This window comes from Carcharhinus amblyrhynchos, chromosome 2 (genome assembly GCF_965287045.1).
Source record: "Carcharhinus amblyrhynchos chromosome 2, sCarAmb.v2.hapA, whole genome shotgun sequence".
Taxonomy (NCBI): domain Eukaryota; kingdom Metazoa; phylum Chordata; class Chondrichthyes; order Carcharhiniformes; family Carcharhinidae; genus Carcharhinus; species Carcharhinus amblyrhynchos.
In genome coordinates this window covers 23280760-23307377 of record NC_137325.1, presented here as the reverse complement: position 1 = coordinate 23307377, position 26618 = coordinate 23280760, and the positions used below count along the sequence as shown (strand labels likewise).

Here is a 26618-nt window from a genome sequence, read left to right as displayed (position 1 = left end):
ATTATCACTCCACTCCTTAGGGGCGATCTTACCCTTGCACTCCGCCGGCCAATGAGTGGGGTGAGCCAGTGAGATCACGAGAGAGCTGAGAAATCAGGCAGTGCCAGCTTGGTACCTTGCATTGCCAGTCTGACACCCAGGCAATACCAAGGGAGCATGTCCTGAGGGGGGTGTGGTCAACTGAAAGGGCAGGGCCAGACCGGGGTGGGGAGATAAAGACTGTGCACTCTGCAACAGTGATCGGTAGGGCAAGGGGAAACCGCTATCACTCTGCAGTAGCGATAGGTGGAGGGAGTGATCAGCCCAGGCAAGGGGAGTTGGCGATTGGTTCCAGTAGGGGGAGGAAGCCCCGTGGTAGCAGGAGATTTGGCCATGAAGGCCTCCAATAGCAGTAGAGACAGTGACAGGTCTCTGTGCTATGCTGCTGTCAGCGAGGTTTCGGGTGATTTTGGCCCTGTCCACTACCTCCCTGCTGGCGAGAAACTGGTTTATCAAGTTTTTTTGCCTAAATCAGGTAAGAGTCAATTTTTAAACCGCCCAAAACAAAACATGAGTTTCTCCCATTTTCATACTTGTTTGATCGGGATTTAGAATTTTTTGGGTCCGATCTCCCTCCTAGTATATTATTTTGAAATGCAACCATTTCTTTCTCACTTGACCTTCTGCCTCATGCCAGGCTGTTTGAGTAAAATAAGGCTATCACCAAAAACTGGTGTCAATTGGGGAACAGCTTGAAAGTTCTCAATATTTACACTTTGGGCGGAGTTTTCCCATACCTTGGCAATCATCATGGGTGGGGATGAAATGTCCTTTGACCTCGGGTGGGATATGCTGGTCATGGGGGCGAGTGTGGCCGGAAAAATTCTGCCCCTAATCTTTCTGGTGGTCACAAAGATCTACAAATCCTGCAGTCAGTTACTGAGCTAACAGAATATACCTTGATAGAAGGAGGCATTTCATAGCCAAGATGAACTTTTCCTGCTCCTCCCTCGGCTCCCACAACTCTCCCATCTGCCCCTGCGTAAACCTCCACTGGTTTAACAGTACAATCGATTGGAGGGAAGACTAAAAGTGACAACACTGAGTCAACTGCTTCATTTCCTAATAAGTTCCTAACCTTGGTGTCACCTCTAAGCAGCCTACGATTAATGGAGAAGCAAGTGCCTTCATAGTGGAATGCAGTTCTGTCCCATTTATAATTCGATGTCAGCTATGACTTAGTGAGAAAATATTGGCACGGAGTAAGCAAGTTGTGGATTCATGCGGCACAGTGATTAACACTGCTGTTTCACAGCTCCAGGGACCCGGGGTCCACTCCGGCCTTGGGTCACTGCCAGTGTGAAATTTGCATGCTCTCCCTGTATCTGCGTGGCTTTCCTCCGGGTGCTCCGGTTTCCTCCCTCACTCCAAAGATGTGCAGGTTAGGTGGATTGGCCATGCTAAATTGTCCCTTAGTGTCCAAAGATATGCAGGTTGGATGGATTAGAATCGTAGAATTCTACGGTGCAGAAGGAGGCCATTCGGCCCATCAAGTCTGCACCAACCACAATCCCATCCAGCCGTATTTCCTTAACCCCATGCATTTACCCTAGCTAGTCTCCCTGACACTAAGGGATAATTAGCCAAGGTAAGAGTGTGGAGTTGCAGGGATAGAGCAGGGGAGAGGGCCTGGCTAAGCGTTGGTGTAGACTCAATGGGCCAAATGGCCTCTTCTGCACTGTAGGGATTGTATGATGCCCCAATCCAATTTAAAATCTAGACTGAAACTCCAGTGGAGTGCCGTAGGAGTGACAAACTATTGGAGATGCCATCTTTTGGATGACGCATCAAACCATGGCCTGTCTTGTTTCTCAAGTGGACCAAAGAGATCCCATGGCACTATTTCAAAGAGCAGGAGGGTTCACCCCAGTGCCCTGGAATATATCTGCCAGCAACACTTTTTGAAAAACGGTTATCTGGCCTTTATCATCTGGCAGTCAAAAAGACCAGGCAATGCACAGACTGACTGTCAAGTTTCCAACGTGACAACAGCGGCTATACACATCAAAAATACTCAATCGACAGTAAGACAGGTTGTTCCATTCTGAACTATGAAAGGCACTATATAAATTCAGCTCTTCTTCTGTGCAAAGTTCTCTTTAGGAATGCTTGAGATGCAATTATGTCAGATACATCACTTGTGAAAGTCGAAGGAAAAGGATTTTTCTAAACAGGACTGGTTTATATTGATTGTTTCTCTGTTTAGCTGCCTATTGTGCTGCCTTTGGCCTTATCTACACATCTTCTGACTCAGTGACGGCAGTATGAAGGAGGAATTGCTCACCTGCCCCAATTCCACCTCAATCCTTCATCCCTCCTTTTCTCATGACTGATGCCCCTTTTTCTTTTCTTCTTCCCGTTGCAGGAGCTGCAGTTTGAGAGACTAACCAGAGAGCTGGAGGCCGAGCGCCAGATTGTTGCCAGCCAATTGGAGCGATGCAAACTGGGATCTGACACTGGCAGCATGAGCAGCATTAGGTATGGACCACACTGACTTGGTGAGGTGTCTCCTGGCACCATGTAATTTTGTGTCTCCTTTGCAACCGGCTTTGAGGTGTCCTCAGTGTGAGTGTTTGATGTGTGGAAATTTGAACCAACATGCAAAGGGTGGTGGGTTATGCAGGAGATGGGTTGGGGGGCGGGGTGGGGGGGGTTCATTGTGGAGCAATGTTGATCTGCTACAGTCTCGGTGATGAAGGCATATGCATAGCTTCTTTTATTCCATTCAGAATATTTGCAAGTGAAGGAAAAAGTTCCAGTGCAGCAGTAATGCTGACTGATGGGAGGTACAGGGAAGCGGGGTGTTTGAGGATTTGCTCCTGACTTTCTTCTCACTGTGGGGAATCTTAAATGTGAACTTCTGTCGTCAAACCCTCTTCAGAATTGGGCCACCAGCATGTTCAGCTGCCTGTGGAAGTGTGCTCTCTATAGAGCAATATTTCATCAGGATGAGTACACATGCAGCCTCAATCCACTCAATCATGTAATAGAACTGAGGAGTAGGGTCTATAGCAATTTAACGTTTGGATGCTACTCAAACATTAAATCCATTCCCCTCAAGGTATCAAATGTATATATGCTCATAAAAACAGGTATATGATAGATGGATATACTTTACATATATATTGATATGTGTACTGTAATTATTTAATTAGAATATGATTTATAAAGATAGATTATATAGATAAACAGATCCAGAGATAAATATAGATATAAATAGATATATTTATTTTATCTGTGCAGAAAGAAGGTACGTTGCGCAAATTCCATTTCATACAAAACACTATAAAACGTTCTGCTGAGCCAATGACCTTTATGCTGATGGAAAATGTCTTTGGTGTGTATGAATATAATGGGTTATATGTTGCCTGATTTAAACACCACACAATTAATTTACCTTCTCGCAGATACTAGCTCTGAGTCGGAGCAATGCCTCAATGTTATGAAGCACCCTGACAACTCATTGTTCATCTCAAAATCCATGTGGGATACCCTACACGGCCAATTGCAGTCCTTTTCACTTTACAGTGGTCTGGGCTGTGGCCAGATGTGTGCTGCTAGCTTTTATATTCTTGATGTTAACTGTAAATATCCTCCTCCCAATAGCAGTTAGACCTTGTGGCTTTAGCTCTGCGTTATTCTGCGGACAGTACAGTAGTTTGATGTGACTGCCACTTCTGATCCTGTCTGGTTGCCTTTGCTTTCTAAACAAAGGGGCAAGTGAGGGGCAGCTTCCTACACTGGTACTCTGGGTTAGGGATGGAATTGGAGTTGCACCAGTGAAAGCAAAGGGGTAGGCTTTGGTGTGGCGTAATATTGTAGAGCGGGCGATTGTGACCTTGGTAACCCATTTTGCATCTCTTCCACTGACTTCAGTAAAAATTTTAAAAATGGGAAAGATATAAGCAGGTGTCTACTCATTGTCATCCATTTTACATTATTGTGCAAATAGTATGTACAGAATTCAAAATACTGCTCAAGTTTAAGTTGGTAATGCCTTTGAACAGTATTTTATTGGTTACCATTGGGCAATGATGCACAGAAGCATTGTCTTACAAACAAGCGGGTTTGTTACAAATGTTAGACATGTAGGGAATTGTGCAAATTGCTTTTCAATTTTTAATAGTTTCTGATATATTCCCAATGCCGTGGACCTCTTCTTATGAGAATGACCTTGCCTTAACTTCATCATGTTGAAGGGCACCGCTTAAACGATTGAGCAGCTGAAGCAATGGTTTATTGTCAAGCTTCATTATTCCTTCCTTGTTTGTTTTCTCAAAGAATTTTCTGCCTCCTTAGCTTATCGAGAGCCTTTAAAAGTTTATTTATTAGTGTCACAAGTAGGCTTACATTAACATTGTAATGAAGTTACTGTGAAAATCCCCTTGTCGCCACACTCCTGCACCTGTTCGGGTACACTGAGGGAGAATTTTAGCGTGGCTAAGGCACCTAAACCTGCACGTCTTTGGACTGTGGGAGAAAACCGGAGTACCCGGAGGAAACCCACACAGACACAAGGAGAATGTGCAAATTCCACGCAGGCAGTGACCCAAGCCAGGAATCAAACCTGGGTCCTTGGCACTGTGAGGCAGCAGTGCTAATCACTGTGCCACCATGCTGCCCCAGGCAAACCCCGGGTTGCTGGTGACTGGGTATGCTGCGGGGCGGGGCGAGGGGGTCAATGGGAACATGAAGTCCCATCGGCGTAAACTGCAATTTGGGACTCCCGTGGGATTTCCTGCTCCTGCCACCGATCTCCCCAGAAATGGCTCAGTACCATTTGAACTCTAGGCCACAGAGGATGGATCAGGAGCTGAATTCTGCTGTTAAAAGTTTCCCCTCCCCAGATTGCCTAACTATTGTGCCCAATTTCTGCAGAATATTTGCCGTGCAGGATACCATCAGAATATCTTTCCACCAAAGTGGACAGCACATAGATTAAACTTCAGGGATTGTGGAGGCAATTTGGCACCCACACACTCTGTCTGCAAGAATGGAGGCCCGTGCTCAAAATCCAGAGAACACGATTCTTGCCAGTGAGTTTCCGGGTTCCAATCTTCCTGGTCCCTTCCCAGTGGAGTGACGTGAACCATGCCATGGGGCCACAGAAAGCTCATTTTAATACTTTAACATGTCATTAGTGAGCACTCTCTCCAGGACTTAGCCCTTCACCAGATATTCAGTGGGCACTGGCATGCCATCATGCCAGCACCATTTACAACAGGTTGACACATACGTAAACCTGTTCTGGGGGTCACTCTGGGATTGTAGAGGTAAGCATGGCCCCTGGGGGAGAGGGACATGACCAGGCAGTGGCCTAGTAATGCCCTGGCACTGCTCCCTTGGCAAAGGTTGACACTGCCAGTTTGGCTCCATGTCAACCTGGCAGTGCCAGCCTGTGCCAAAGGACGCACCCCAGTGGGAGCCTGATTGGTGGGGTTTGTGGGGGGAGGGGGAAGATTCACTTTGGTGTGTGGTGGCTGGGAGCGGACAAAGCAGCAGCGGATGCCAGTGATAACTATCATGGGTGCGTGGGGGGGAGAAGTGGTCAGTGATTGGGGGGGGTAGCGGTAAGAGGAAGTTTGGTGGGAGAAGGAGCCAATGATCAGGGTCGGGGATAAAGCGGCTAATGTTTGGTGGGCCAGGGATTGTAGAGAAGTGCTGTCTATAATTGGGAGTGGGGAAGGAGTCCATGAGAACTCTGTTGTGGGCTGGGGGTTTAAATCAGGTTCTGACCCTTTAAAGATGGCATGGCACCCTGATCTCTGTGCAGCCCAGTTTTGCTGGCATGAGGAGCCCCCCCCCTCCCCACCCCCTCCCCCCCCTCCCCACCCCCTCCCCCTCCCCACCCCCCCCCCACCCCCCCACCCCCCACCGGCAGCCCATATGATGGTGAAAAATACACCCCCTTGAATTTTCTTTGGCCGAGTGTCATAAGACCTGGAGAGAAAACCAACCATGTTACTCTCGGAAGTGCCCTGGAAATTAATCTCAAATTCATGGTAATTTCAGGACAATCTTGGAATTTTTACAACCTTATACTCACTGCGATGATAAACTCTTGTGCTCATAAACTAACTTGCCTGGAGACACAAGGCCAGAGATGGCAACCGATCACAAAAGGTATTCTACTGGATAATGAGTTACATGTTAATGTGATTTACTGTATGGATCACTGGTTTGGGTCACTGAAGCTGAAAGGGGAACTTTTCTTTCTGAATAAAGACCTTAAAGTATTTCGCTTTGCATCCAGTAAAAAGATGATACTGTTCCTTTACAGGCAGAACACACAGCACTGCAATATGGAGGGTGGTATGTACTGCCTGCAGGCATCCAGCAACATTGTTATATCCCTGCAGCTAGGGACTGAAGCGCTGGATCCTGGTCTCGCTGAGTTCTGCAGTTTGTGTGGGTCGGAACATATAATTTGGCATTTGTTTCCTTTTTTGAAGTAGGTTGGTCTGGAAAATTTTAATCCTCTCCATTTTGTATCTGGTGACCGATTAATCTGGTGGTAATTTAATCACTTCATTTGCATAAAACTTCGCGCCAGCTGGATATCCTACCCCTAATCAACACTAAATTGACCGAGCATCATTAAAGGATGCATCATTGTTAACGTTAACTACAGGGCGGAAACTGAAAGGTGTAATCAGTGTGTATTTGGGTGTGCGAGGGAAGGAGAGGAAGAGAGATAAGGTTACCAGTTCTGATTGGACCTACTCTTGGAGGCTTCATCACGTAATTTTTCACCCACAACTAGCCCATTCAGCCAAACATACTTTATCCCATCTCTGATATTTTTACAACTAGGAAACCAATGTGTTCCAAAAATCAAAAGAACAGAAAACATTGTCACAAGGCTCCACGGCTAATCTGGACAGTCGTCAGCCCCTACAAAGAGAAAGAGAGAGGCAGAGACAGAGGGCGAGAAGGTGGGACTTTTCAGCCCCACCAAAAGCCTTTTGGCTGGCTCATCGCGTCCCCACAGTGGATCCCACCACAGCTGGGCTGGAAAATTCTATCCAGAGAATCAGACTTAAGTTGTCATTTTTCTCATGGCAAGAAGTCTCACAACACCAGGTTAAAGTCCAACAGGTTTATTTGGTAGCACAAGCCGCTAGTTTTCGGAGTGCTGCCCCTTCATCGGGTAAGTGGGAGTTCTGCTCACAAACAGGGCATATAAACGCACCAATTCAATTTACAATTTTTTGTAAGTTGGAACTGAATGTGCCACAGTATTCAGGAAGGGCAGGCACAAAGGAAAAAGGTGGTGGAATGGAACTGCTGGTTAAGGAAGAAATTAACACAGTAGTGAGAAAGGATATTAGCTCTGACAACGTGGAGTTTGTTTGGGTAGAGTTGGGAAACAAGGGGCAAAAAAACGTTAGTGGGCGTCATATATAGACCCCCAAACAATCACCTCTGGGAAAACTGAAGTAACAACAGTAAAATTGTCCAATTCACAAATCCCAACCCGAACCATGCCTTCAATTTTCTGTCCTGTTTAACTGTATCGCACTCATTTACACAGCTCAAGTAAATGTACCTGCTGTTTACCCCTCTGTGGCACCTCTCCTTTGTTCTTTACAACAATAACTTCTTTGTCTGTCTTCTCTGTGTCCAACCACATGGCTTGCCTATGTTACTGCCTCCCTGTTGGTACTGCTTCCAGGTCAAGGGTTGGCACTTCACATGGAATAGTATTTCTTATTCTCCAAGAAAATTACAATTGATCCCTTTTAGATTCATTTTTGAACAGTCTTAAAACCAATGACATATTCCCCAGACATTTTAAAGAAATTAAACATTTTTTTATCACACTGTCTCTGAGTTAAATGTTGTCACAGACTTAAAATGGTGCTTACACTGTTCCTGCTGAACTGAGATCTGTATTCATATACACCTGTTGGCACATTGTAATACTACCTGGTGTGGGTTTTACACTCTGAGAGAAGGAGTGCAGGAGTATTTTTTTCATGTATCAAGGGTTCAAGCAGTACCTTCCATGCTCAGAATGCTTAATAAGGCCCTGCTAAGGTTTACAAAATGACAAACAAGCTCTGTGTGGTGTTCACTTGATTCAGTTTGTGATGGCCATTGTTGTAGGGTGTCACACACTCCACTTGGGATTGGGTTGTGACCTATCTTCAGAGTAATACTGTCACAGAAATAACACTTACAGGTACATCATGCCTTCCTCAACCTCTGGATGTCTCAAAGCATTTAACATTAATTAAGTACTTTTGAAATAGTCACTGTTGCAGTGTTGCTTTTGTGTTGCTGTAGAAAACCAAGGCTGCTTCGGAGTAATGCAAAAGCTGTTGAATAACAGCAACCTAAAATTGAAATCTTTCCCACTGAAATATTTCAGCAAATCCTGATAATTGGCATGGTGGTACAGTGATTAGCACTGCTGCCTCACAATGCCAGCGACCTGGGGTTTGATTCCCAGCTTAGGTCACTGTCTGTGCGAAGTTTGCACATTCTCCCTGTATCTGTGTGGGTTTCTTCCTGATGCGCTGGTTTCCTTTCACACTCCAAAGATGTACAGGTTAGATGGATTAGCCATGACAAAGGCGCCAGGTTATGGGGATAGGGAGGAGGGCCCGACTCAAATGGGATGCTCTTTCAGAGAGTTGGTGCAGACTCAATGGGCTGAATGGCCTCCTTCTGCTCCCTCGAGGGCATGGTTCTACGTTGTACTATACCCAGAACCTGTCAGTGTTTTAACACCTGCCACAGACCATCTGCTTGATGATCGTTCTTTCTCTCTATTTTTGCTTGCAGCGTTTTTAACGATCAGGAACAGATCTTGTAACATAGTAAATTCTCTCTTCGTCGTGGCATTCAGTGTCTCCTTGTTTTACTGTCCTCATCACAATTGTGCCGCTTCTGCAACTGATTATCTGAACTGCCTGATTAAAATTCCTTTCACACAGGGAGCTTTGCTAATAAATTCTATTTATAGAAAGGGCACCATGTTGCAAACCAAGAAGATTTTTGTCTGTATCTGAAGGGCTATTAGCCCGTTTCCCATTTCTCCTAATCGCTACATGACGAGAAAGACTCACAACATTTGCAGAGAAATTTATTTGTGCTTCTCGCGGTCGCTTTTGCCAGTTCAGGTAGCCGTGGAGCACGCAAGTCAAGTCAGCCAGCACGCAGCGGCCATTTGTCGCATGAACATGTGACTGCGCCTAGCTAAACTTTGCCATTTACATGCTGAGACACATGGGAGCAGGAGTAGGCCATTCGGCCCCTTGAGCCTGTTCTGTAAATTGATGAGACTGTGACTGAGCTGCACCTTAACTCCGTTTTGATTGCATAGCCCTTTAATTCCCTTACCTAATAAAAACCTATTAATCTCAGTTTTGCAGATTTTAATTGACCAAGTATTGACAGCTCTTGGGAGGAGAATTCCAGATTTTCAGGAGCAACAGGTCTAAAAGTAAAAGTTTACAAATTTGTAGCTATCACTTCAACCACTAGGAGTAATGAACTATTTTGTGAGAGCATTTTTCTGATAGAATCATAGAATCCTACAGTGCAGAAGGAGGCCATTCACTGCATCGAGTCTGCACTGACTAGAACCCCACCCAGGCTCTATCACTATAACCCCATGTATTTACCTTAACTAGTCTGCCTGACACTAAGAGGCAATTTTAGCTATGGCCAATCCACCTAACCATGATTATCTGAGATTACAGCAGTGTAATTGTAGGATGTGTTTGTAAGTTTCTTAAACACAACCATGTCCTATGTTGGTTGAATGAATTCATCTTTTAGGAGGAATTCATCATATTTCACAAACTTCAGAACCTGAGGATTGAATTGAATGAAAAGTGCAACTTAACTGGACGTATCAAAAGATTCCTCTGACAATCCATTGACTGCTATTGGGTTTTTGAGGGCAAAAGACCTTTGAATGCAAGCTGGAGATGATGAATGCAGGCTAATCCAAGTCAATGGTTGTATTCTGTGTTAAAGATCAAAGAGAAACATCATACTCCACATGAATGCTGTTTAATTCCACCAGAATTTTAATTTTGCCCCTTCCTTGAAAAAATTCTGTTTTGAATCTAAAAGTTTTGAGGTATTGAGGGAAGGGTCGCCAATTCTGATTGGATGTGTTCCGCAGATTCCACTGCGTGACCTGATGCCTCATCGAGCCATACAAGCAAACAGAGCAAAGATCCCAGAACATGACTTCAATAGAGGCACATTTTTTGCTCACTTGCCTCATTCTGTTTGTGTGCAAATTGACTGCTTGGTTTCCAAATACAACAGTACATTTTAAAAAATATATGCTTAATTGGCTGTAAAGCACTTTGGAAAATCCTGTGATCATGTATGTATTGCAGAAATGCAAGTCTTTCTCCCTTTCTTCCCCTTCTCTCAGTGTCTCTTCTTTCCTTCTCTCTTCTGAGTTACCCTAATTGAGTATACCACAGACACGGGGGATTCGGATTAGTTTTAATCCCGCATGGTTGAAGGTTTTTAACCTAAAGTTAGCTTGTGGATGTGTACTGTAACTAGAAATAATAAGATGTTGAAGATTGTTTCTTCCTGGGGAGCTTTAGCGGATAATATAGATAACACTGTTGTTCGCGTGTTTGCTGAAAGTGCAGCACATATGATTTATGTATTTTCATGACCATGTTGTAAGCAAATAAAAAAGGCAGTTTTGACAGAGCTATGAATATTTTTGATTTAATTTATTATTGTCACATGTATTAATATGCAGTGAAAAGTATTTTTTCTTGCATACTATACAGACAAAGCATGCAGTTCATAGAGAAGAAAAGGAGAGAGTGCAGAATATAGTATTACAGTCACAGTTAGGGTGTAGAGAAAGATCAATTTAATTCAAAGTAGGCCCATTCAAAAGTCTGATGGCAGCAGGGAAGAAGCTGTTCTTGAGTCAGTTGGTACATGACTTCAGACAATTGTGTCTTTTTCCCAACGGAAGAAAGTGGAAGAGAATATGTCTGCCATGTGTGGAGTCCTTAATTATGCTGGCTGCTTTTCCGAGGCAGCGGGAAGTATAGACAGAATCAATGGATGGGAGGCTGGTTTGATGGCAGACTGGGCTTCATTCACAACCCTTTGTAGTTTCTTGCAGTCTTGGACAGAGCAGGAGCCATACCAAGCTGTGATACAACCAGAAAGAATGCTTTTTATGATGCATCTGTAAAAATTCAACCTGCCAAATTTCCTTAGTCTTCTGAGAAAGTAAAGGCTTTAGAAGTGGAACAGTGGAGACAATATAAACAAGTTGGCATCAGTTTTGAAGGAAATACTTCTCAATTGTTTGTAAGAACACTTATTGAACATAATAATGAATTAGAACAAGCCCATACTCATGAGAGTCGACCTATAAAAATCCTTAAGCTTTTCTTTAACAAGTTGTAGAGAGAGCTTGGTTCTAAAGGAACAATAAGTGTTATGTATCTCTCTGGGAAAAAGAATGGTGTAATATTGTTTATCTCCAAGTCTACTGCTTAAAATCATTGGGCGGGATTTTCTGGCCCTTCTTGCCAGTGCGATCTAACAGTCTTGCTGAAGTCGATCCCTGTCACAGGTTCCCTGGTGCTGAGACTGGCAAGCTACGCAAAACACGGTAAATGTCAGCAAAGCCAGAAAGTCCCATTGGTGAGCCAGGGAAACCAACCTTGGGGGGGGAGGGGGAGGTGCTGGAAAAGTCCAGCCACTACTGTATTTGAACTTGTCAAACTCAATAAATGGATACGTGGTTGCAAACAGCATTGCGATCGCGGTATCAAACTGCTTACAATTTACTTTCCCATTTTTATAATGAAAAGGAAATGTAGAAGGGTAACAGGGGCAATTATCCCAGACCCCCCACCTCCCTGCACTGATTTTGCAATATAATCATTTATTTAACGTGTAATGAAAGTGTCCGGGTCTGAAATCTTTGGGCCCATTAGCCTCTCCACCCCGCTAGGAGTGTTTCACTCCAGTGGGGTTTGCAATAGTTTCCCACTTGGGGGGAGCTGGCAAGCAGACACTACTGGAGTGAACGAGGGGCCATTAAGGCCCCTCAGAGGATGGGGATATGAGCGGAAGCCCCCTGGGCATTGCCAGCTTGGCAGTGCCAGCCTGGCCCCCTGGCTGTACCTGAAGGGGCACCTTGACACTAATTTTGCTCTAGTAGTACAGCAGGCTGGGAGAATTGCCCCCTATAATGATATTTTAATGAATGCAAACAATGTTCCCGATGCTCAACGTTGGGAAATGTGCCATGTCACTGATGGGGATAGGGGACAATCGCATCACGCACTTATGTTGGTGTGAGACACGATTTGGGAGTTCTCGCAAGATTTTCCATTCTAGTTGCCGAACCCACCCGACAAAAACAGGAGCAGAAATTCCTGGCCTAGGAATTTAGCTCCTTGCAGCAGCTAAACTGGGACTGCTGTGAAATTCAGTACTGGTGAGTTCAGGTTTTCCAACTGTGTGAATCACTCGCCATTCATTTTCCCCTGATGGATCTGTCAGAAATGGGGGCAGGATAGCTGCAACCAGATCCAGAACACCATCTTTGAAGGTCTGCAGAACCGGGAAGACTCTTCAAAAATACAACTCCTCTGCATGTTATGTCCTCAATTAACTCTAATAAATCTATTATAACAGTAACTACACTTCAAAACACAAGTGCTACATTTACTGTAGAACGTTACAGGATGCCCCAAGGACCTGAAAGTCACTCAATAAATGCACATCTTTATCAACTATGTTTTTTAAAAATTCATTCATGGGACAAGGGTGTCACTGTCTGGCCACTATTTATTGCCCATCCCTGGTTGTCCTTCTTCAGAGGGCAGTTCAGAGTCAACCACATTGCTGTGGCTCTGGAGTCACGTGTAGGCCAGACCAAGTAAGGATGGCAGAGATCCTTCCCTAAAGACCATTAGTGAACCAGATGAGATTTCCTGACAGTCAACAACACTTTCATGGTCATTTGTAAATTTTTAATTCCAGATACTTTTTATTGAATTGAAATTCCATCAGCTGCCATGGCTGGATTCGAACCCGGGTCCCCAGATCATTAGCTGAATTTCAGGATTAATAGTCGAGTGATTATGCCACTAGGCTATGACCTCCCCTTTTGTCCTTACTAAGGTTTGAGACTGCTAATTGAGAAGCATTTATGCAGAGGGCTGTCTAGTCGGTTAGAGATGTGCAACTGGGGATCAAGACTGAGATGCCAGGATAAATGGAAGCAATGCTGCAGTAATAGAACCTAGTACGCATCAGTAGGTTTGACTTTAACAAGTATTTTATTGCTGCCAAAGTTCCTTATCAGTCCTGCGATGCCTTTCATGGAGGTTTTACCATTGTGTGGGCTAAAATGAAAGCTTGAAAGGAGCAGAAATAAGAGGAGAGTGCTCAATTGGACAGCGTCATCAGGAAAGAAAAATATCTTTATGATGGTGAAGTTTTGCCACTTATCTGATACAATTGTTACAGAGATGTTTACGAAGGCTACCTTGCTGATTCTCTTTCATAGTTTGAATGTATTAGTTATACTACACCTGTCATCCTTGTGTACATTGATACAAACTTACCTTTGTCTTTGTATCAGTTTGTGCTGCCTCATCAGACTCAAATGTACCATGTACCATGCACAAATCTGACAGGTTTGCATTGAGTTTCCGATTCTGAAACATCGGTATGAAAATTGTTGATCTCAATTAACTTCTCCCCATATCAGAATGAATGTTTGATTGGCATTGCTGAATGATTTTATGTGCAGAACTATATCAAAGATAATTTCAAAGTCCATACCCCAAGTGTGCAAGCAACTATATTCTAGATTTTCAAATGTGGCGCTTTAGAAAGCCAGTGAAAGAACACTAATGTAACAATTGCCAATGCTTTGCAGCCCAGATTAAGCTGCTTCAGCTGTGGTTCAGACAATGGCTAACTTGTCTTTGAGTTGGAAAGTTTGAGTATAGGCCAACCCCAGAGATTTGAACACAGGATCTGGGTTGACCCTCCAGCCCGGTATGTGGAAGTCTGAGCTGGACTGGTGTGATGATACTGTGCCTTTAAGAAATGTATTTTTATCATGATTCTTGTAAGGTGTTTGTTTAAAATTCAGCTCTGTTTTTCATGGTGCCGATTTATCTGCAAAAACAGGCAGCTCACAAGCTGAGAATGCAGGCTACAAATTGATTTTAGCTAGGGTTTGTTTTAATCTGAGTTAATGCATTTTTGTTTATTTGGATATTACCCTGGGGTTTCAGAGTAGCGTTTGGTTTAGGTTGATTGACAAAGTCATGTACTTACAAGGGGGAGCTAAGCTTACAAAGAAAAGCAGGCAATTTCTGCCTCTATCTAAAAGAACAAGAGATGTTTTTCTGTCTCCCTCTCTGAAGGCTGCTGTTTGGGGTTGTCAGAAGACAGGTGTCTCTTTGTCTCTCCAGATGTGTTAAAAAGCCCTAGGACTGTTAAAAGGTACAAGCATGTAAGTTAGTATGATGCCAACTGATCTGGGACAGGAGTTCAAGCCTATAAGAGGAATATTGCTTGAATTAGGACTAATAGAAATAGATTAGCAGTTAAGAAGTATATCTTGTGATGTTTAAATATGAAAATTAATAAAAATTTAATCTAATTTAATGTGTGATAGCTTCCTAGTGTGTGACTAGAATCACACCTGGAGTGAAACATCTTATCCTCACACTAATGCCAAACTGCAGGAGTCGAGGCAGGCTTCGATCAAAACCCTAACACTAGTCAGTGTTATTGATCAAATGTTCTAACCACAAACCTTTCACAATGAACTTTACTCCCATTCTTAGGAGCCCTCACGCCGCACCCCCCCCCCCCCCCAACACCCCCACACCCCTACCCCCTCCTCCTCATTCCCAATCTCCATTACTTGTAACTGGAAAGATGAACTTGGTGGAACATCCCCAGGTATTTGCTGGTTTTGTTTGACAACTGGCTGCTAGGTAACATACAAGAGTGGCTTGGTGTAATATTCTCTTTCATTTCCTGATGTATGAGGAGAGATTGGCTAGGTTAGGATTGTTTTCGCTGGAGTTCAGATGAATGAGGGGGGGGATTGCATAGAGACTTATAAAATTCTAACAGAGTAGACAGGGTAGATGCAGGGAGGATGTTCCAGACGGCGGGGAGTCCAGAACCAGGGGTCACAGGCTGAGAATTTGGGGAAGAACATTTAGGATGGAGATGAGGAGACATTTCTTCATCCAAAGAGTGGCGAGCCTTCATAATTCATTACCACAGGAAATAGTTGATGCCAAGACATTGAATATATTCAAGAGGCGGCTCGATGTAGCACTTGGGGTGAATGGGATCAAAGGCTATGGGGAGAAATCAGGATTAGACTATTGTGTTGGACAATCAGCCATGATTGTAATGAATGGCGGAGCAGGCTTGAAGGGCCAAATGGCTTGCTCCTGCCCCTATCTTCTATGTTTCTATGTTTTCTTGTCTTCTCCTACTGGGCAGCAGGAAACCTTTTTGAATGGCACAATTATCATTTGCAATTCTACACGTGATGAATTATGAATCCACATTTCCACTTCCCTGGCTTTGGGAACATTGAAGCGAAACATTATTGTTCCAGTAACACTTATCATCAGCAGACACTGAGAAAGACCTCCTGTATATATTTGCAGTCGCTCCCTGTGGCTCGGCTTGTTGCAGTCTCGTCTGTGAACTAGGAGGTTGTCAGTGCAGGTCTGAAGCATATAATCGCGACAGCGCAGTACTGAGGGAGGCTTTTGGATGAGTTATGAAACCAAGGCCCCAGTGACGCTCATGGATGATCATAAAAGATTGCATGGCACCATTTCAAAGGAAAGCAGGGGATTTATCACCAGTAGCCTGGACACTAAAAACATCCTATTTCATTGTTGTCACTTTGCTGTTTGTGGGATCTTGCTGTGTTCAATATTTTACCCAATGTCACAATGGTAACTACTTTTCAGAAGTACATTGTTGGTTGTAACGTGTTTGGGATATCCTGAGGTTATATAGCCATTTTTTTCCTTTTTACTATGCAATATTGGGACTGAAAACTTATTCAAAGTTCAAACTTGGAGAAGACCTCAATGGCAAACCAGGTATGTCTCCAGCATAGCAATGCCAGTGAATTTCTGTTGTTTGGATAGGAGTTGTCCTTGTCTTTTCTGTGCCTCACTTCAGACGTAGCTCCTCCCGGGCTGGTGACAATATCATATTTTTTGTTAGTACCCCAAAGCCAGATAGATGTGGGCAGCATGGTATCACAGCAATTAGCACTGCTGCCTCAAAGTGCCAGGGACCTGATTTCAATTCCAGCCTCGGGTCACTGTCTGCATGGAGTTTGCACATTGTTCCCTGGTTGCGTGGGTTTCCTCCGTACCCTCCGGTTTCCTCCCACAGTCCAAAGATGTGCTGTTTAAATGGATTGACCCTAGTGTCAGTGGGATTAGCAGGGTAAATGGTGTGGGGCTGCTGGAATCGGGCCCGGGTGGGACTGTGGTCGGTGCAGACTCGATGGGCTGAATGGCCTCCTTCTGTGCTGTAGGGGTTCTGTGATCCTATGAGATGCCTGTTAAATACGATTGGCAGTAGATTTTAGTTTGCACTCTCTGTTTGGGGCTGGACTTGCCAGAAACTCTGGTGGGAATTTAAGCAGGGAAGTCCCTGTGGATTTTCCTTCAAAAATAGGGAGCATCAATTTGTCAAGTCATGCCACAGTAGCAAAGTGGTTAGTCCCAGTGTCTGCCCTGACTTCCTTTATATTGGCCACTTTTTTTTCTCAATCCCGGACATTAGAGGCCCAAGCATCTCCTCCATAATCTTCACTCTTGGTTTACACTAACATTCATCAGCTTAGGCCTCAATAAGGTGGGCCATAAAAGAAGCAGAGACTTTTTAGAAACAGACCCATCTGATCTATCAAGTGTGGGAGTTCCACACGAGTGGCGGTTTGGCGGTTGGTGACTAGTGGAGTGCCCCAGGGGTCAGTGCTGGGGCCTCAGCTATTTGCCATTTATATAGATGATCTGGAGGAGGGAACCGAGTGTAGGGTGTCGAAGTTTGCTGATGACACCAAGATTGGTGGAACGGCAAATTGCGCGGAGGGTGTGGAGAGTCTGCAGAAGGATCTAGATAGGCTGGGCGAATGGGCCAGGAAATGACAAATGGAATTTAATGTTGGCAAGTGTGAGGTGGTCCACTTTGGTAGGAATAATGGTAGGAAGGACTATTACTTACGTGGCGAAAAACTGCAGCAGGCGACAGTGCAGAGGGACCTCGGGGTCCTTGTGCATGAGTCGCAAAAACCCAGCCTGCAGGTGCAGCAGGTGGTCAGGAAGGCGAATGGGATGCTGGCCTTCATAGCGAGGGGGATTGAATATAAAAGTAGGGAGGTCTTGCTGCAGCTGTATAGGGCATTGGTGAGGCCGCAGCTGGAGTACTGTGTGCAGTTTTGGTCGCCGCACTTACGCAAGGATATTTTGGCCTTGGAGGGAGTGCAGAGGAGGTTTACTAGGCTGATGCCTGAGTTGAGGGGGTTGAACTACGAGGAGAGGCTGAATAAACTAGGCTTGTACTCGTTAGAGTTTAGAAGAATGAGGGGAGATCTCATTGAGACATATAAGATGATGAATGGGATGGATAGGATAGAGGTGGAGAGACTCTTCCCTCTCAGAAAGGACAGTAGGACTAGGGGGCACAGCCTCAGGATAAAGGGGGGTGCGGTTTAGAACAGAGTTGAGGAGGAACTTCTTCACTCAAAGGGTGGTGAATCTCTGGAATTCTCTGCCCGTTGAAGTGGTGGAGGCTGCCTCGCTAAATATTTTTAAGACGCGGGTTGATGGGTTTTTGATAAGAGAGGGGATTAAGGGTTATGGGGAGAGGGCGGGAATGTGGAACTGAGCCACGACAGATCAGCCATGATCTTATTGAATGGCGGGGCAGGCTCGAAGGGCTAGATGGCCTACTCCTGCTCCTATTTCTTATGTTCTTATGTTCTTATAAGTGTCGCCTCACCTTACTTTATCTATTCCTTTCATCTTAGCTTCTCTGAATGCATCAAAGCTTTCAGCCAAGCAAGCCTCAGTGTAAAAAAAATTCTCATGAACTCCCTACTAGATTAATGAGTAACTGTGTTGTATTTATGATCCTGGGTTTAAACTTCCCCACAAATGGAAATTTCTTCTCTGCATCTACTCTGTCTAACCCATTCATAATTCTTAAGAACTCTCCTTAAGAACTATCCTCAGCTCTTTCTCTTCTTGCAAAGCAAGTTCTTGTACAGGGGAGGCAAATGTAAAAGTGATCAAACAGTTGGACATAGCTATTAATTTGTTTGACCTCCATGTGGCTGTTGTATATGATGACAGGCAGTCTTGGCTTGAAATCAAGCCTTGGTGATCTGAGCTGTCATGTGACTGTTGACAAATGGCACCTCTTTCTGCCAAAGGCTGTCTTGTACCATAAAATGGAGCCCTGGGCATGAGGTTGGCTCTTCAATAAAACCTTTCCTGCTTGCGTTGCAGAAGTGAGTGGCTACAAGAGCGGGTAGGTAGCAGCAGTGTGTACTATCTACAAGATGCATTGCAGAAATTCATCAAAGATCCTTAGACTTCACCTTCCAAACCCATGACCACTTCTGTCTAGAAGGACACAGGCAGCAGATAAACGGAAATGCTATCACCTGCAAGTTCCTCTCCAAGCCGCTCACTATCCTGACTTAGAAATATATCACCACTCTTTCGCAATCACTGGGTCAAAATCCTGGAATTCCCTCCTTAATACCATTGGACTATAGCGATTCAAGAAGGCAGCTCACTACCACCTTCTCAAGGACAACCAGGGACTAAAATGCTGGCCAGCCAGCGATGCAAATGTCCCACGAGTGAATTTTTAAAAAAATTGTGCTTGGCCATAATGTCGTCCATTTTACCACTTCATCTCATGCAAACCACTCACGTGAGGGGGTGGGAGTCATTGGAAGGAGGTGTGTTCTAACACGAATGAGCAATCTCAGGGGAAAAGCAGATGGTGTTAAGGTGGGATGAGTTGAACTGCATTCTTTATTCAGTCAGATTGGACTCAAAGTGTTTCGCTTCTGGAGTGACATAAATAAGAATTCAGACTGACAAAGGGTTGTCAGCATCTGAGTCGAACTTGAGCTGTAACTTCAGGAGTCAGTGGCTCACTTGAAAAAAAGGATTTCTAAGTCCTTTGTTTCAGAACGAATGCAGGAGTTTTGGCAAAATAATTACTTCAGCAACAATTTGTGTGGCAAACAACATTCCAAAGCATTTCACATGACCTTTGACAAACAAATCAAAGCCACTTGAGGTGTTTGGATAGCCAATCAAAAGATTGTCAAAAAGAAAGTGCGAAGGATGGCTTACAGAAGAAAGAAAGGTTTAGGGAAGGTATCCCAGAGCTTAAGGTTCAGGAAGTAGAAGTCACGGCAGCCATTAGTGGAGTCTTGAGAAATGGAAATGCACAAGCGGTCAGAATGGTAGAAGCATAGAATCTCAGATGGATGTAAGGCCAGAGGGTGTTATTGAGAAAGGGAAACATAAGCAGAGCAATCCAGGGCTTTGAAAATGCGGACAAAATGAAAGTTACTGCACTGGAGTTCAATGTACATCAGCAAACACAGAGGTTTATCGGTGAACAGAACTTGGTACAAATTAGAGTACAGGCTGTGGAGTTTTGGATGCATGTTCATAAGAGATCAAAACCGAGCTGTTGATGTAGAAATCATGGGCGGAATTTTCCGCTCCCTCCGAGGTGGGTTCTGAGTTGGGGGTGAAGAGCGTAGTCACCTGTATTTCCCCCCCCCCAGGAACCCATCGGCTCAAACTCAGATGCAATTTCAGAGGGCAAGGCTTCAGGCAGAACAGCTGCTCCTTGATCTATGAGCAGCCACTTCAGGACCTTATCCCACCCAGCCTCAATTTTTAGGCTGGCAGGAGTGAGTTAGGGTAGGGTGAGAAATGGACATTTCCACCTTACCTCATCTCAGTCTCTCGCACTCACGCACTCCCCCTCCCCCCCACCCCCACACACACACTCAATCTCTCAAACTCCTCCACTCACTCATCCAGTCTCTCGCACTCACCCCCACATGCACTCAGTCTCTCACATTTCCCTCCACACATTGACTCAGTCCTCAGTCTCTTGCACTCCTTTCCGCACACTCATCCAGGCACTCACACTCACTCCTACACCTGCTCTCACTTTCACATACACATTCATTCAGTCACTCACTCCCTCATGGATCATGCATAAAATTTCCATTGAAATTTGCCTCTTTGACAGTAACTTTGAAAACTGGCCCTGGAAGCCACACAGAAGGGCTTCGTGGGTGGGATGCAGCCCACAGGTCATATCTTGGACAGGCTTCAACCACAGCTATCTTCCTTCGCATCAGCATTGGAGAGTTTACACTTCAGCGCGGCAAGGTGGCACAGTGGTTAGCACTGTTACCTCACAGCGTAAGGGACCCATTCAATTCTGAGTGGCTGTCTGTGTGGAGTCTACACGTTCCCCCTTGTGTCTGCTTGGATTTCCTTCGCCTGTTCTGGTTTCCTCTCGCAGTCCGAAGATGTGCAGTATCGGTGGATTGACCATGCTAAATTATCCCAAGATTGAATCATCATAGAATCTCTATAGTGCAGAAGGAGGCCATTTGGCCCATCGAACCTGCACTGACAACAACCCCACTCAGGCCCTATCCCCGTAACCCAACGTATTTACCCTGATAATCGCCCTGACACTCGGGGGCAATTTAGCATGGCCCATCCATCTAACCTGCACACCTTTGGAGTGTGGGAGGAAACCGGAGCATCGGGAGGAAACGCACGCAGATACGGAGAAGAATGTGCAAACTCCACACAGACAGTGACCTGAGGCCGGAATTGAACCTGGATCCCTGGCACTGTGAGGCGATGTGTAGGCTGGGAGGATTAGTGAGTAAATACATGGGGTTATGGGAATAGGCCTGGGGGGGTTCCTGTGTCGGAAAGTCAGTACAGACTCGATGGGCCAAATGGATTCCTTCTGCACTGTAGGGATTCTATAATTGCCGATTATTATTCCTCCCGTCCTCTCACCATCCACCCCACTGAGTTCAGTTTAGCTCAGGCTCCTGGAATGACACAGTCGGTTAAATCCAGCTGCTCTGTCCCCTCCTCTGCTCCTTGGATCATGTGCCCAACTCTCAATAATTAATATTTTGCATATTGGATCAGACTAATTGACAAGCATCAAAGTATTTCCTTAATTTTGAATAAGAGTAGCATTTCTGTAATGGAGGAATCCTTCTCTTTTAAAAATAATGCATTGTTTGATGTAATTTTCTCACAAATATATCATGTCATAGTTGATGTGTGTGCAGTAGTTATTTGGCTTTGATGCTTGACTAGATTGGCACAATCAACTTCATGTATTTGGGTATATTTGGTCTGTTTAAATTCAGTTATCTGCTCATTCGAATTCTCGCTGGCAGTAAACTCCTATTTTGTCATGTTATTGACATTGCTTAATTCAAGACACTTATTAATTCATTTTTTTCAGCGCAAAAATGATTTTGCATTGTCAGTAGATGATAGAAACTTGAAGCTGATGCATGCATTTGTGACTCAGAAGCAAGGGTGCTGTCAGCTGAGCAACAGCAGAACACCGGATGGAATTTTACCGCCCTGCCTGCCACGAGAATCGGAGCCAGCGAAGGGCGAAGGATGGGAAGGTCCGTTGACCTCGGGCGGGATTTTACAGATTCAGGATGAGTGAGGCCGCCTACCATCCAGCTCACCAGAATAGAACAACAGTCAGAATATCGTACTTGTCCTTGCAGGACCACCTTACCAGTGGAGTGCTGGCATATAGATTATGCGAAGCTCTGTTGAAAGCAAAGGGTGGCATGGTGGCACAGTGGTTAGCACTGCTGCCTCACAATGCCAGGGACCCAGGTTCGATTCCAGCCTCGGGTGACCATGTTGAGTTTGCACATTCTCCCTGTGACTGCATGGGTTTCCTCCAGATGTTCCTGTTTCCTCCCACACTCCAAAGATGTGCAGATTAGGTTGATTGGCCATGCAGATTTGTCACTTAGTGTCCCAAGATGTATGGGTTAGGGGAATTGTGGGAGGTTACAGGGATAGGGCTTGAGTAAGATGCTCTGATAGAGAGTCGGTGCAGACCTGATGGGCCGAATGGCCTCCTTCTGCATTCTAGGGATTTTATGATTCAATGCAACTTGGATTGACACCACCAAGTTGTACTAATGGAATAGAAAATTTTACTCATTCACGTTCCTCTGAGGTCACTGCCTTTGATGGGTTTTTGCAAACATGCCCTCTCCATCTCAATGGAGATTTAAATGTATAAAGACACAAATTGGGTAGCCATCTTGGCTATGAGTTCAAGCTACTTTAGTCTTTGTTTTGTGGAAGTTTGGGGGCAGTTCTCCTAGTGCAGTGGGCAGGGAGACTCAAGCGGAGGCTGTGTAGCTGGCTTTCTGCTGGGCATCATAGCATCCACATTTCTCCAGCCGCTGGATTTCCAGCGTCGTCAGTTCTGCACCAGAAAACAGCGCGGAGCTGAATAAGTTATTCTAATGATGATTTACATATCACTAGCAGGTCCAGGACTGAAGTCTCTGGGCACACTAGCGTCTCCCCCTCCTGCCAGGAGTGTTTCACTCCAGCAGTGTTTTCAATGGCTCCCCACTCGTGGGGGTCCCGTTGCCAGTCTGCACTTGGGCTTAACGACAGAGGGAGGGAGGCCAGCAACTGGGGCGGATATCAGAGTTTGGAGGGGGGGGGGTGGATGAGTCCACCTACCAGGGGTGTCTGAGCTGTTGGGGGGTGGGGGTGGTTGGGACTGCAGGGGTGTTGGTGTTGGGACTGCCAGTGGGGCTTGGGGTGGGTGGAATGGGGAGATCAAGGTGGGCCACGGGTGGGGAGGGGGTCAAGGCTGGCCGGTCACGCCTGGGAAGCTAGCGATTGGGTCGTGCAGGGTCCGAATGGCCAGCAATGCATGATTGCAGGGCTGGCTAGCGTTCGAGCTGGCCAGCAACCAGGAGGCTGGTAGGGCAAGGCTACTGTGCATGCGCCGATCTCTGCCCTGACAGTTCGGCACATGTGCAGTGGTCTGCTCAGCACTAAGCTGCCAGCCTCTCCAGCGGGTATAGGCCCACCTCCCCCAACAACTTTTTAATGATATTCGTGTTCGGGCACTCTGCAGTACACTGAGCGTGGAAGATTCATTTTGAAAATCCCTCTGAAAAAGCCAACAGCATTTCTTCCAGTTTTTATGCAAATTCGGCACTTAGAATTTTTTGGGGAGAGTCCCAGTTTAAAAGTTCCATTCATGTTTTCAGCCAGTGGAATAAAAATCATTATTTGGCATAAAGCACTTCTTCATCACAAGTGAAAGTACAGAGATTCGAATATATTTCAGGTGCATCTTGTGATTAACAAAATATCCTGAGGGAATTTGATCACTAATTTTTTTCATCCGTGATAACGTGGAGATAGCATGGGTGAGAACTTGTAAATTATAAGGACAGATTAATCTTGACCACAGAAGATGGAGAGGTGGTCCAATTGAATTGGGTAAGATGATTGTAGGAGTTGATTGATTAAGTAGAAACTATTTTGTCTGGTGAGAGGAACCCAGAACATGGATATAAAATGAAGTAGGCCTTTGAAGAATGATGTCAGAAACCATTCCTTTACAAATAGGCCAGTGGAAGTCTGAAATTTTCTCTGCCAAAGGAAAAGATGTTATGGTGAAGTCGACTGAACATTTCAGAACTAACAGTAGTTTATTTGATTTGATTTATTATTGTCACGTATTTGTATACAGTGAAAAGTATTGTTTCTTGCATGCTATACAAAGCATACCGTTCATTGAAAAGGAAATAAGAGAGTGTAGAATATAGTGTTAGCTAGGGTGTAGAAAAAGATCAACTTAATGCAAGGTAGGTCCATTCAAAAGTCTGATGGCAGCAGGGAAGAAGCTGTCCTTGAGTCAGCTGGTACATGATCTCAGACTTTTGTACCTTTATCCTGATGGAAGAAAGTGGAAGAGTTCAGGATGCATGGGGTCCTTAATTATGCTGGCTGCTTTGCCGAGGCAGCGGAAAATGTAGACAGAGTCAATTGACGGCAGGCCGGTTTGCGTGATGGATTGGGCTACATCCACGAATGACCTTTTGTAGTTTCTTGCAGTCTTGGACAGAGCAGGAGCCATACCAAGCTACGATACAACCAGAAAAGATGCTTTCTATGATGCATCTATAAAAGTTGGTGAGAGTCGTAGCCAACATGCCAAATTTCCTTAGTCTTCTAAGAAAATAGACGCTTTGGTGGGCTTTCTGAACTGTACTGTCAGCATGGGGGGATCAGGACAGGTTATAGGTGATCTGGTCGCCTAAAAACCTGAAGCTTTTGACCATTTCTACTTCGAACCATTGATGTAGACAGGGTCATGTCCTCCATTATGCTTCCTGAAGTCGGTGACAATCTCCTTCACTACTTCCTTTGTTCTGTGATAAGGTGGGGACAGCACGGTTGAGAAGTTGCAGGTTAAATTGTAAGGACAGATTGCCCATGACTGCAGAAGTTGGAGAGGGGATTAATCACTGATTAATACTTTTACATTTGTTATGTAAAAGCATTAAGGGTTGTGAAATAAAGGCAAATAGATGGAGTTAAGATACAGATTGACAATGTCTAATTGCATCGTAACAGGCACGAGGGACCTACTCCTGTTCCTGTGTTCCAGTCATTGGAAAAATCCGCTTAATAGCTGCCCTATAATGCATTTTGTTCTGGTATCAACCATACTTCATACATAATACTTTAATTCAATCAATTTGAACTATTAGTTGCTTGCACACTGGTGAAAGAAAGACTTATTTGCAAGTAAAACGCATGCGGCCTGGAAATGGATGCGAAGGAAGGTTTCAGCGATCAGGAGTACTTGGCAAAATTGCTTTTTACAATTAACAGGGACCACTTGTGACAGAAATGAGGCATGGAAATGTGAGATGAAATTTGTGTGGCCCAATTACTCGTTCGACAGCTCTTCATTGAATAATGAAGCGGCTGCTGGCGGGGCAAGATGCAACATGCTGCTGTATAAACACTTAAAATCCCCCTACAGGAGACCACTGTTGGTGAGGAACATAAGGCCAGGTGATCGAGGTGCTTGCCACAGAGACAGATCACTTCTGACTAATTTGTCAGCAGCCAACCCTCGCTGCTTTGTAGCTTTGAAACATCTGTTTGCGCAGTGGCTGATTGATTTAAACGGACTGCAAATCACATTACACGCTGCTACTCGAGGCCGTCAGCTCACTGGTTTCTGTAGCACGCAGCAGGGGATGATTGAAGACGATCTGTTGCAGAATTGCAATGCCAAGCATATCTGATTGCCACGATGACTGTTTCGATGCTGTAAACTGTGAACTGTACCAAGAAATCGCCTCAGCTTTTGGTCGCCCGGCATATGACTGCCTTTTGTTTGCCACCTAATTCGTAAAGTTCCATCAGCTTTGAAAAACCTCCCCTTATTGGCTGCACTGCTCTGGTCATGCTGTACTTTATTCCCAAAACAAACCTTCTCCACAATCTCCTGCTGGTTTATAGAAGCCACTGTCTGACTTAAAGTTTAAAGTTAAAGTCTATTCATTATTGTCGCAAGTAGGCTTACATCAACACTGCATTGAAGTTATTTGTGAAAATCCCCTAGTCGCCACGCTCTGGCGCCTATTCAGTACTGCAATTTAGTGTGAAAATCCCCGAGTTGCCACACTCCGACACCTGTTCGGGTACACTGAGGGAGAATTTAGCAAGGCCAATGTGCCTAACCAGCATGTCTTTCAGAGTTTGGAAGGAAACCAGAGCACCCAAAAGAAACCCATGCAAACGTGGGGAGAACGGGCAGACTCCACACAGACACGAGTCCCTGATGCTTGTGAGTGTGCCACCATGCCACCTTGTCACTTCTGCTTGCTGTCCACTAATGTTTATTAAACGTGAATGCAAGTGTTGGTTTAGAAAAAAGGAGAGGGGATTGGGCTTGACGATGATGCATTCCACAGTTGAATGTCCAAGCTACTAGCACTATTACCTTTGATTTCCACACAGAATTCTGAAGCGATGGAATTTGCTTTTCAGCTGTTTGATGCAGAAACTATACCAACATTCAAGAATATAGAGAATGGATGGAAGATGAAAAATAAATTAAAAGGAAACAAGTTGGGTTAACGTGATTCAAATTATTTGCTCACACAGACAATAAACTCCAATGTAAACCAATTGGCTTATTTCCATAATAAGAATTCTTTGGGTGGGATTTTCTAGCCGCACTTGCCCCGAGATCAGAAAATCCTACCTGAGTCAAAAAACCTTTGCATGATTCTGCTTTCCCACCCCCTATGGCGGGCAGGGACAGGCCAGGAAAACTCTGCTCTTTCTCTTTCATTATCTTACTTGGACTGTTTTCACTATTATGGCTCAAAGGAGAAGACAAAGACACTGAAAGATTTGGTATGA

General features: G+C 44.8%; 1 protein-coding gene across 3 annotated transcripts in view; it reads left to right on the top strand.

The window, feature by feature from the left end:
* The window catches only part of ctnnd2b (catenin (cadherin-associated protein), delta 2b), a 1166477-nt gene that overhangs the window by 682527 nt on the left and 457332 nt on the right, over positions 1 to 26618 (top strand). For all 3 annotated transcript variants that reach the window (XM_080203490.1, XM_080203498.1, XM_080203509.1), the window contains exon 4: positions 2405 to 2517. In XM_080203490.1, coding sequence (XP_080059616.1) covers positions 2405 to 2517 — 113 coding nt within the window. The remainder of the gene's footprint in view (positions 1 to 2404; positions 2518 to 26618) is intronic.